This window comes from Pelophylax lessonae (assembly GCF_965119305.1).
Source record: "Pelophylax lessonae genome assembly, chromosome: 10".
Lineage (NCBI taxonomy): Eukaryota > Metazoa > Chordata > Amphibia > Anura > Ranidae > Pelophylax > Pelophylax lessonae.
Window position 1 is genome coordinate 185,215,515 of NC_138777.1, and position 12,496 is coordinate 185,228,010.

General features: G+C 43.2%; 1 protein-coding gene and 1 long non-coding RNA gene across 2 annotated transcripts in view; one reads left to right on the forward strand and one right to left on the reverse strand.

Annotated features, from left to right (window-relative positions):
• The window catches only part of LOC309565261, a 643,481-nt gene that overhangs the window by 170,036 nt on the left and 460,949 nt on the right, over positions 1 to 12,496 (forward strand). The window lies entirely within an intron of this gene.
• The window catches only part of SLC12A3 (solute carrier family 12 member 3), an 84,244-nt gene that overhangs the window by 30,885 nt on the left and 40,863 nt on the right, over positions 1 to 12,496 (reverse strand). Inside the window, exons 13-14 of the mRNA XM_082270258.1 lie at positions 8,818 to 8,919; positions 2,624 to 2,779 (exon numbers count right to left, since the gene is read on the reverse strand). Of these exons, the coding sequence (XP_082126384.1) occupies positions 2,624 to 2,779; positions 8,818 to 8,919 (258 nt within the window). The remainder of the gene's footprint in view (positions 1 to 2,623; positions 2,780 to 8,817; positions 8,920 to 12,496) is intronic.

Below are 12,496 nucleotides of genomic sequence, written 5' to 3' on the forward strand. Positions count from 1 at the left end.
CCGCCCGCTGTGAGAAGGTCATTGGTGGCCAGGCTAGAAGCCCGGGAGAGGACACTTCAGGAAGATTAGTACCTCTGCCCTGCCATAGGACTGTGCAGGGGAGGCTTGCAATAAAGGGGGCTCTGTGTTGTGTTAGGAGCACTGTGATGTGTTAGGGGCACTGTAATATTAATGGTAAGTGGCACTATGTTGTGTTAAGGGGCACTATCTTAAGTAAAGGGGCACTATCTTAATTAAAGGGGCACTGTGTTATGATAAGCGGCACTGCAATGTAAAGGGGAGCAATGATGTGAAGGGGAACTGAGGACACTGTAGGACTGCTTTAAAGAGGGGACTGTGATGTAAAGGGGACTACAATGTGAAAGGCACGCTGAAGATGATGATGTAGGGGGGGCCGTGATGTGATATAGCGCTAACGAGATTCGGACCTCTGCCAGAAGGAAATTTTGCTGACTGGACCTCCACTTGTGTGGTTTTGCAGACTTGTATCCTGTGATAGTGACTTGTCATATCCTCTGAGTTTTTCACCTGACAGCGGTGTTATGGGGGATAGTTAAAGTGGGTGTAAACCCACTTTAATGACTTTTACCTATAGGTAAGCCTATATTAAGGCTTACCTATAGGTGCTGTAAATATCTCCTAAACTTGCACCGTTTAGGAGATATTTACGGTGCATGCAGACGATGACGTGATCGGCGCATGTGCTCTGAAGAAATGGCCGCCCGTGCCGTTTCTTCAGAGCCCTGTGCCATGACTGGCGGCTCCCATTTTTTTTGTGAATGTGTTTATTTCACTTATCACGTTAGCGCTGCACTTACTACCTATCTATTTTTCACAACCTGTAATTTCAGTTGTTCAGTGCTGGCAGCTTTTTTACATGTTTAGAGCAGTATTCGACTTTTCCTTATTTCAACTCAATAGTGAACCCTACAGACCAAGACTGGGATGCCATTAAAGTTCATTTGAATGTAAATGCAGATGTCCCGATACTTTTGGTAATATAGTATATGTTTTTACTAAAAATATATTCTAATTACTGTTTAGGCAAGACATGTAGGTCTCCTTTCAATTTCAAATAGGCTCCATATCTAAATTGACTCTGTCACAACTGATAAAACCGGTTACCCTGCAAAGAAAATATGTTATTCTTATCATTACTGCAACCTATGCTGCCATATCTACTCTCTGCCTAACTTTCAGCCCCGGTTCACACTTATGCGAGTGCGGGAAGGCTGCGATACGCTGGGGGTGTCAATGTAATCTTAACGACACCTCCAGTTTGATCGCATATCGCAGTGCGATCGTGCAGTTCGCACAGGATCGGATCGCACAAGTGTGAACCGCTGTGCGATCCGATCCTGATGCGGCTTCCAAAAAGGGTCCCTGTGCGTGTTTGCTGCGGCTGCGGTGCAAATTTAGCCATACAAAGTGTATGGCTAAACTCGCACCGCACAGCCGATCGCATGTAATGAAGGAGCAGTGCGCTCCGACATTACATGCGAACCCGGCACTCGCACAAGTGTGAACCGGGGCTCAATGGCCAGAGAATCCTCTTCATCTGAGGCGCTTCTGGTTGGGTCAGACTCCTGGTTCCCTGCTAAGCACTGAGATTCCTCCTGCCAACACCTATGTCGCTATTGCATCTTGCAGCAATGCAGGGGCTGGCGGCAGGCACCAGAGTGCTCTTTAACCTCCCTGGTGGTATGATTCTTTTGGATTTTAGGTGCTGAAAGCGGTACCATTATTTTGCATGTAATTCTTGTGAATGAGCAGCCCAAACCAACTGTATACATTTATTATATATATATTTTATATATATATATAATGTACACAGTTGGTTTGGGCTGCTCATTCACAAGAATTATGTATATATATATATATACACGTGTGTGTATATATATATATATATATATATATATATATATATGTGTGTATATATATATACTGTGTATGTATGTATATATATATATGTATATATATATATACACATATATTTACATAAAAAGTACAGTAAAACTGCAGGAAAGGGCACTGGGGGGCAATGTAATGTGATTTTTTTTTTATTTTGAATGGTATCAGTGTGTTTGGTGTATTTTACATTCGAATTTGCCGCCGGGTTCCACCCCCCGGCGGACGTCACGTCGCCGGAGACGGAAGCCGGGGCTCGCAGACGATCGGGAGGAAGCTCCGCCGCCGCACACCGCCCGCATTCTTTGCTGGATCCCGGAGAAAAGATAAGTAAAACCTCTTCCAGCATCCAGCGATCTTCCTAGCGCTACCCCGAGTGTGACTCGGGGTTACTGCTTTTGGCTCTAAAATCTAACCCCGAGTCCCACTCGGGAATACCACTAGGAAGGTTAAGGGACCAGAAATCCTACATCACGGGCGTCAGGATAGGCAAGTTTATTTCTTCATAACATGGAATCTTTATTTCTATTTTTTTATTTTGCGAGAGATTCAGCAAGCAGCATATATATTTAGACATTTTCACAATGGCTCATTTCTTATAAGTACATACACTTTGAAGGATAAACTATCACTATTTAAACACTGTGCCACATTTGAATTCCTCTCCCAGGGGATTAGGAATTGCTGAGGGGCAGATAACCCATTGTGTACATACCAGGCTTCTTGTACAAGACGTAGGCCAGTAGAAATATGACTATACCGATAGCGATCAGAGCAGACTCCCAAGCCAACAGGAACATGATAACTACAGACACTACTGCTCCAAACAGTGATGCCCATTTACTGTAATATTTAAATGATGGTCTCCAGCCTGACAGGGAAAAAGCATCATATAAAAAAAGATCAAATTTAATATTTATACTTCACTGAAAGATATTTTGTACATATGAAACAGATCTAACTTGTAAAAAATATAATTAAATGTGGATTTATGGTGTATAGTTTAACCGCTTACCCACTGGGCACTTAAACCCCCTTCCTAACCAGACAATTTTTCAGTTATTTATGGATATATGTTTCTGCGCTATCGATCTAGCTAATATATACAGTATCTCACAAAAGTAAATACACCTCTCACATTTTTGCAAATATTTTATTATATCTTTTCATTTGACAACACTGAAGAAATTACACTTTGCTACAATGTAAAGTAGAGTGTACAGCTTGTAGCATAGTGAAAATTTGCTGTTCCCTCAAAATAACTCAACACACAGCCATTAATGTCTAAACCACTGGCAACAAAAGGGAGTACACCCCTAAGTGACAATGTCCAAATTGGGCCCAAAGTGTCAATATTTTGTGTGGCCACTTTTATTTTCCAGAACTGCCTTAACCCTCTTGGGCATAGAGTTTACCAGAGCTTCAGAGGTTGCCACGAGTCCTCTTCCACTCCTCCATGACGACATCACGGATTCGGTGGATGTTAGAGACCTTGCATTCTTCAACCTCCTGTTTGAGGATGCTCCACAGATGCTCAATAGGGTTTAGGTCTGGAGAGTCTTGGCCAGTCCATCACCTTTACCCTCAGCTTCTTTAGCAAGGCAGTGGTTGTCTTGGAGGTGTGTTTGTGGTTTTTATCATGTTGGACTACTGCCCTGCAGCCCAGTCCCCGAAGGGAGGGGATCATGCTCTGCTTCAGTATGTCACAGTATATGTTGGCATTCATGGTTTCCTCAATGAACTGTAGCTCCCCAGTGCTGGCAGTACTCATGCAGCCCCAAAACATGACACTCCCACCACCATGCTTGACTGTATGCAAGACACACTTGTCTTTGTACTCCTCACCTGGTTGCCACCACACACACTTGACACCATCTGAACCAAAAAGCTTTATTTTGATCTCATCAGACCACAGGACATGGTTCCAGTAATCCATGTCCTCAGTCTGCTTGTCTTCAGCAAACTGTTTGCAGGCTTTCTTGTGCATCATCTTTAGACGAGGCTTCCTTCTGCGACAACAGCCATGCAGACAAATTTGATGCAGTGTGCGGCGTATGGTCTGGGCACTGACAGTCTGACCCCCCCACCCCTTCAACCTCTACAGCAATGCTGGCAGCACTCATACGTCTATTTCCCAAAGACAACCTCTGGATATGACGCTAAGCACGTGCACTCAACGTCTATAGTGAACCAAGGTGAGGCCTGTCCTGAGTGGAACCTGTAATGTTAAACCGCTGTATGGTCTTGGCTGCTGCAGCTCAGTTTTAGGGTCTTGGCAATCTTCTTATAGAATAGGCCAACTTTATGTAGAGCAACAATTCTTTTTTTCAGATCCTCAGAGAGTTCTTTGCCATGAGGTGCCATGTTGAACTTCCAATGACCAGTATGAGAGAGTGAGAGCAATAACCCCAAATGTAACACACCTGCTCCCCATTCACACCTGAGACCTTGTAACACTAACAAGTCACATGACACTGGGGAGGGAAAATGGCTAATTGGGCCCAATTTTGACATTGTCACTTAGGGGTGTACTGACTTTTATTGCCAGCGGTTTAGACATTACTGGCTGTGTGGTGAGTTATTTTGAGGGGACAGCAAATTTACACTGTTATACAAGCTGTACACTCACTACTTTACATTGTAGCAAAGTGTCATTTCTTCAGTGTTGTCACATGAGAAGATATAATAAAATATTTACAAAAATGTGAGGGGTGTACTCACTTTTGTGAGATACTGTAGCTGCTGCCCTCACCCTGACTAACCACCAGAGTAGCGTCTGTGAAAAGGGAGTATGCAAGAAGAAAGGTGGGTGTTGGCGCTGCTCTAAGTGTTTCTAAGTGAATATGTATATGTAAACAAGAACTATGCTTATTAATTGCCAAAAAATATGTGAAAAGTAAATTTACCAAGCGGTACCAAGCGTCACTGCGTAACCTCCGGCTTTGTGGTTTGTGTCCGTGGAGTGCACGGCGTCCTGGACTTCCTGGATTTCAACGCGAGTGACTGTTTTTCTTATGTAAGTATATTACTTTTAATAATAAATCCTGCACATAAGATTTTACTCTATGGGGGCTGTATCTTTCTAATTTTATTGACTGACTTGGGAGGATGTCACTATACTTGTGTACACGAGGGGGAACATAAGGAGACAGAGGAGAAGTAACACCAACCAGATATACTTATACGCAGCGAGATCCCCTGTTGCAATGGGTAGGATATCTGGTGAGTGAGATACCAGGTGGGGGACACGAGTGAAGACACCCAGACCATAAATGCCATAATACACACCTGAATGTAACAATACCACTGAAGGCGAACCATCGGTGGCACTAGATTGAGCAGCAAGTTAACGAGTAGAATCTTATGGACACAGTGCACACTTTTAATTTACAGGACTTTACAACATCTATGCACAATCTATGAATTATTTTTCACAATAGAATGACCATTTTCCCACTAATTTATGACCCTTATCTTTTATATTCACTTAGTAGTTTTAAGCACTGGCACTCTTTTGCCATTTTTGCACCCAATAATCATTTGCACAGATCTACTGGACTGCTATTTTGCACATATAAAAGTGATAGTATTTATGATGATATATTTTTATGGTTATATTTATGTGTAGGGTGACATATATATATATTTTACTTCTTACATATTTTTTGGCGATTAATTAGCACAGTTCTTGTTTACATATTCATATTCACTTGAAAAAAAACACCCACCTTTCTTCTTGCATACTCCCTTTTCAGCTTTCAGTGCTCTCACATTTTGAATGACAATAACTCATGCAACACTGTACCCATATTAAATTTTTGTCCTTCTTTTCACACAAATAGAGCTTTCTTTCGGTAGTATTTAATCATCACTGGGTTTGTTATTTTTTGCGCTATAAATTAAAAAAGACCAAAAATTTTGTAAAAAAAAAATTATTTTTCTTTGTTTCGTTTTTAAAATTTTGCAGATTTAGTAATTTTTCTTCATACATTTTGGCCAAAATTTATACTGCTACATATGTTTGGTAAAAAAACAAAAAAAAAAACAAATAAGTTATATTATTTGGTCTAAGTGAAGCTTATAGAGTCTACAAGCTTTAGTGGCAATCATTAAAAATTGATCACACCTGATGTACTGAAGGCCTATCTAATTTCTTGAGACACTAAAAAGCCAGGAAAGTACAAATAGCCCCCAAATGACCCCTTTTTGGAAAGTAGACATTCTAATCTATTTAGTAGAAGGCATGGTGAGTTTTTTGAAGTTGTAATTTTTTCCCCACAATTATTTGCAAAATGAAGATCTTTTTTCACAAAATTTCCCACACACTGTATAGGCATACTTGCAACTACACCCCAAAATACATTCTGCTACTCCTCCTAAGTATGGCGATACCATATGGGTGAGAATTTTACATAGCTTGGCCACATACAGAAGCCCAACATCAAAGTAGCATCTCCAGGTGTTCTAGGAGCATAAATTACACATATAATTTCCTGACAACCTATCACACTTTTAAAGGCCCTGAAACACCAGGACAATGGAAACTCCCACAAAATGACCCCATTTTGGAAAACAAACACTCTAACACATAATCTAGGAGGCATAATGTGTTTTTTGAACATGTGATTTTTTTCCACAAGTTTTTGGAAAATGTGGAAAGAAAAATTAAAAAAAGGATTTTTTTTTGTTTACACAAGGTTGTCCATTTATAAGATATTTGTAACACATAGCATGTACATAGCAAAAATGACACCCCAAAATACATTCTGCTACTCCTCCTGAGTGTGGCAATACTACATATGTGAGACACAGCCCAGCCACATACAGAGACCCAACATTTAGGTCCAGGAGCAGGTTCAGGTAATTTCCTGACTACCTATTACACTTTTGTGAGGCACTGTATGAGCACTGATGTGGCATGGATGGTGCATGGATTAGCACAGATGAGCACTAAGGTGGCATGGGTGGGCACAGATGAGGCATGGATGTGGCACGGATGGGCATGAATGAGACATGACTGAGGCACAAATAGACATAATTGAAGCATGGATGGGCATGATTGAGGCACAGATTGGCATGATTGAGGCATGGATGGGCTTGATTGAGGCAAAAATTGGCATGATTGAGGCATGGATGGGCATGACTGAGGCATGATTGAGGCATGATTGAGGTATGATTGAGGCATGAATGTGGCATGGCTGAGGCACGATTGAGGCATGGATAAGGCAGGGGTGAGCAGTGCTGCGGTCTCTCGCCACTCCTTGCAAGCTGTATCAATCGATGTGTACAGCATGGGAGGAGAGAACTGAACCGGACATGCGCCGGTTTGTTTACAGCTCATCGCTCCCTCATTGGACAGAGTGATCATGTGGTAAAGGGCTGCTGTCATTGGCTCTCTACCACGATCAGTGATGTGCCGAGTCAAGCACAGACACGTCCATGTGTGCGCCCCATAGAGCGTGCGGGAAGCGTCATTCTGGGAAGACGTAATTGTACACCATCCCAGACTAGGCTGACTGTGATGTAGCCGTATTTTGGCTATGGCCTGATAGGCATGTGGTTAAGAGGAACTTAACCCTGGAAAATATGCGCCCACAAAAGGGCAGATGAAAAAAAGATACATTTCTAGTATGATCTGTGGTCTCTTTGCAGCTGATTCTTTCCCCATTATTGACTTACAATGCTTTTTTCTGCACTGTGTTTCTATGTGAAGGCAGCCATCTTGTTAGAGGCAGGGTTTTACTTCTTCATATCAAAGCCTCCAGCAAGGTGAACAGTGAGCAGCACAAAAGTGACCAAATATTTTTCCAAATCTCTTTAGACTAGCAGTCAGAGGCAGAAACACTCTAGATGATCTCACACTGCACATATATGGTTATAGGGCTGTGGGCACAGAAGTGCAAAGGCACCCCTACCAGGAAATGCACTGTATGTTTTCAGAAGGAATTGAAGACAAAAGATACATTTTCTGAGCTCTGCTAGGACACAGTTAACACCTCCACCCCTTAACGCTGGCGCCTCCTTGCCCTTTAGGAGATTTCTGATGCCAGGAGGCCAGGTGGCGTTTCTGATCATGTGACCGCCATAATTTGGCTGTCGCAGTGGTCACATGATCGGAAAGCTCCCAATCGCAAGTAGAGATGAGGAGTTTTCTGTTTCTAACTAAAGAGGTTCAAACCTGCTCCTTCAAAATATCACCTCCAGTTTTGTGGATGAGATGCTGTTATGTTCAGGGTGACAGTGAGCTTGTATATGATCAAATCAGTTCACTCTACAGTGAATCCATACCATTGTTTAGAGGAGTGGTTTCTAAGTTGCAGCCTAGGGGCTGGATGTGGTCCTTTGCTTGCCTTTCTCTGCCACACGCGGCACTATTTTTCCCACTGACACCATCGATCGGGCACTATTCCTCCTACTGACACCAACAATGGGGCACTATTTCCCCTACTGACACCATCAATCGGGCACTATCCCTCCCATTTCTATCAACAATGTAGCACTATTCCTCCCACTAACACAAACAATGGGGAGCCATTCTTTCCACTATGCCAACAATGGGGCACCTTTTTTTCCACTGATAACAACAATCGGGCACTATGCTTCCCACCCATGCTTAAAACCAATGATGTAGCATTGTTATGCCCACTGACCACAGTCTGGCCCCCCTAAAGCCTAAAGGACAGTAAATTGGTCTTTTGTTTAGAATGCATAGAGACCACAGGTTTTGAGAAACACACTGAGCATTCACTGTGTCACTAGCAGGGCTATTTTCAGTCTGAATACTGTACAGTACATTTATAGCTGCCTACATGATGGTAATTTTTACAATTTAGAAGAATGCCTGTTTCCGTATAGGATTTATCTTGCTGTTTTTGGTAAAATGTACACAATAAAAACTGGCATACTTACCTGGTGAATTAGTTATAGAAGCATGAAAACAGCTAAAATTAATCAAGGCATACGAACACAGGAAGAAATTAGAGATGATTGGTGCTATGGTGTTTAGTTCACCTGCAGAAGACAAAATGATAACAATACATGAGAACTTCTATGGCCTAAAATGTGAGTTTCATAAAGATAGATCATAACCAAACAAAGCATTGTAGGAAGCAACCTAGAGTACTTCGTAGGTAAATGAAAAAAAAAAATGAAGCCTTTCAACTGACAACTAAAAATATTCTAGACCAACTTGCACCAGCAAGGGGAAAAATTCCTTTCTGATCCCCCAGAGGCAATCAGATATTCCCTGGATCATCTTTACCTACAATTATTAGTATCCAGTTATATTGTGTGCATCTAGGAGAGAATCCAAGCCTTTCTTAAAACAATTTTCTGAGCTGGCCAGAACCAGCTCTTGAGGGAGTCTATTCCACATTTTCACAACCCTTACTGTGAAGAAGCCTTTCTGGATTTGGAGATGAAATATTTTTTCCTCCAGACGTAAAGAGTGCCCCCTTGTCCTCTGTGATGACCTTAACCACTTTAGCCCCAGCCCTATTTCGGACACTTTTTGTTCACAAGTTAAAACCAGTATTTTTTCCTAGAAAACTACTTAGAACCCCCAAACATTATATATATTTTTTTAGCAAAGACTCTGGAGAATAAAATGTCGGTCATTGCAAAATTTTTTGTCACGCGGTATTTGCGCAGCGGTCTTTAAAACGCCATTTTTTTGGAAAAAATTTGAAAAATCACATTTCACTGCATTTAAAAAATACTAAACAGTAAAGTTAGCCCATTTTTTTTGTATATTGTGAAAGATGATGTCACGCCGAGTAAATAGATACCAAACATGTTACGGTTTAAAATTGCGCCCCCCCGTGGGATGGCGACAAACTACGGTCAATAGAGATCTCAATCTGCGACGCTTTAAATTTATTTAACGGTTACCAGTTTAGAGTTAGAGTGTAGCTCTTTTTTTTTAATTATTGCCCACGCTCTGGCGATCGCGGCGATACCTCACATGTGTGGTTTGAACAGCGATTTCATTTGCGACTCGACTTGCGTATATGTTTTTTTTTGTGCGCGAGCTAACGGTGACGGGGACGGCTAAATTTTTTTTTTTTTTTTTTTCCTATTTATTTTTTCTTTTTTTTTAAACTTTATTACAGGTTTTTAAAAAAAAAAAAATCTGATCACTTTTATTGCTGTCACAAGCAATGTAAACATCCCTGGTGACAGCAATATGTCGTGACAGGTACTCTTTATGGAGGGATCGAGGGTCTAAAAGACCCTAGACCCCTCCACTACACTTCCCTGTATGCAAAATGCCGAAAACGGCATTTTTGCATACAGCCGTTTTTCAAATCTGCCGCCTTTTGCAGCACAGTAACCCGGACGTGACGTCATGGACGCCGCCTCCGGGTTACGTCATCGGAGACCCGATCGATGCCGTTTCCGGCATTCATCGGGACTCCATCCAGCCGGCGGACGTGCCGGCTGGGTGCTCGGGGCTCCCGGTGGGACGGTAGCCCCGAGCAAAGCCGCGGAAGGCGGCGGGAGGGGGGGGACGTCCCCTCCCGCCCCCCCGGGTAACGATCGAGCGGCTCCCGAGCCGCATCGATCGTTACCGACGGAAAGCCGACCGTCGGCTTCAAACAACGGTACCGGGATGATGCCTCTAGCTAGAGGCATCATCCCGGTATAACCCCGCAAAGTCTGATGACGTAGAGGTTACGTGACTGGTAGTAAAGTGGTTAAAGTGAATAACTCAACACCAGTTCGCTATACAGACCACTTATGTATTTATACATGTTGATCATATACCCCCTTAATCTCCTCTTCTCAAGAGCGAATACATTCAGTTCCTCTAATCTTTCCTCATAGCTAAGCTCCTCCATGCCTTTTATCAGTTTGGTTGCCATTCTCTACACTTTCTCCAGTTCCCCAATATCCTTTTTATGAACTGGTGCCCAAAACTGAACTGCATATTCCGGATGAGGTCTTACGAATGATTTGTATAGGGGCAAAATGGTATCTCTCTCTCTGCAGTCCATACCTCTCAATACAAGAAAGGATTTTGCTTGCTTTGGAAACTGCGGCTTGGCATTGCATGCCATTATTAAGCCTATTATCTACCAGAACACCCAGATACTTCTCCACCATTGACTCCCCCAGCTGTTCTACTCCTACGGTAGCATGTATGGCTGCATGCATATTCTTAGCCCCCAAGTGCATAACTTTATATTTATCAACATTAAACCTCATTTGCCACATAGTGTATATAACTAGTGTCACCACAAGATGGCCTTATGGACACCAATATGTGACCGTGCCACGTTCTACCATATAGGGCAGCCGTCACTAAATGGCGGCCCGCGGTCCAGGAGCGGCCCGCGCGAGGCTTCCGCCCGGACCCGTCAGGCCGCCACCGTAAGTAATCATTGGTTTGCTGGGACCGCGGGTGTCCCAGCAACCAGTGACATTCCGTGTGTGCGCCCCGCCCCCTGCTTCTTTCTTCGGCTCCCTCCCAGCCAGCCGCGAGTTGGGGCGTGACGTCACGTGCGTGCCCCGCCCCCTGCTCCTAACTGCGGCTCCTGACTCTCACACTCAGCCTAGCCGCGGGACATCACATGCACGCCCTGCCCCCCTGATGTTCGCTGCTCCTGGCTCCCACATTTTTCGCTCCCAAAGGTATGTGGGGCACAGTTTTATAAAATACAGACTGATGGGCATATTTTGTTAAGGGGCACACATTTGTGTCCATTAGAGTGCCCCATAAAATAAAATATGCCTATTAGAGTGCCCCCTAAGATAAAATGTACCCATCAGCTTGCGCCTTATTTTATGTTAAGGGTCACGCTGATGGGCACATTTTATGTTAAGGGGCACTCTAATGGGCATATTTTATGTTAAAGGGCACTCTAATGGGCATATTTTATGTTAAGAGCAACACTGATAGACACGTTTTGTTTTGCCCATCAGCGTGCCCCTTAACATAAAATGGTCCCATTAGAATGCCCCCTAACATAAAATGTGCCCATCAAAGTGCCCCCTAACATAAAATGTGCCCATCAGAATGCCCCCTAACATAAAATGTGCCCATCAAAGTGCCCCCTAACATAAAATGTGGCCATCAGAGTGCCCCCTAACATAAAATGTGACAATCAGCGTTCCCCTTATTTTATGTTAAGGGTCACGCTGATGGGCATATTTTATGTTAAGGGGCACGCTGATGGGCAAATTTTATGCTAAGGGTCACGCCGATGGGCACATTTTATGCTGGGGGCATGCTGATGGGCAAATTTTATGCTAAGGGTCACGCCGATGGGCACATTTTATGCTAGGGGGCACGCTGATGGGCAAATTTTATGCTAAGGGTCACGCCGATGGGCAAATTTTATGCTAGGGGGCACTCTGATGGCCACATTTTATGTTAAGGGGCACTCTAATGGGCATATTTTATGTTAAGAGCAACACTAATGGACACGTTTTGTTTTGCCCATCAGTGTGCCCCCTTACAAAATGTGCCCATCAGCGTGCACCCTAACATAAAATGTGCCCATCAGAGTGCCCCCTAACATAAAATGTGCCCATCAGCGTGCCCCTTATTTTATGTTAAGGGTCACGCTGATGGGCAAATTTTATG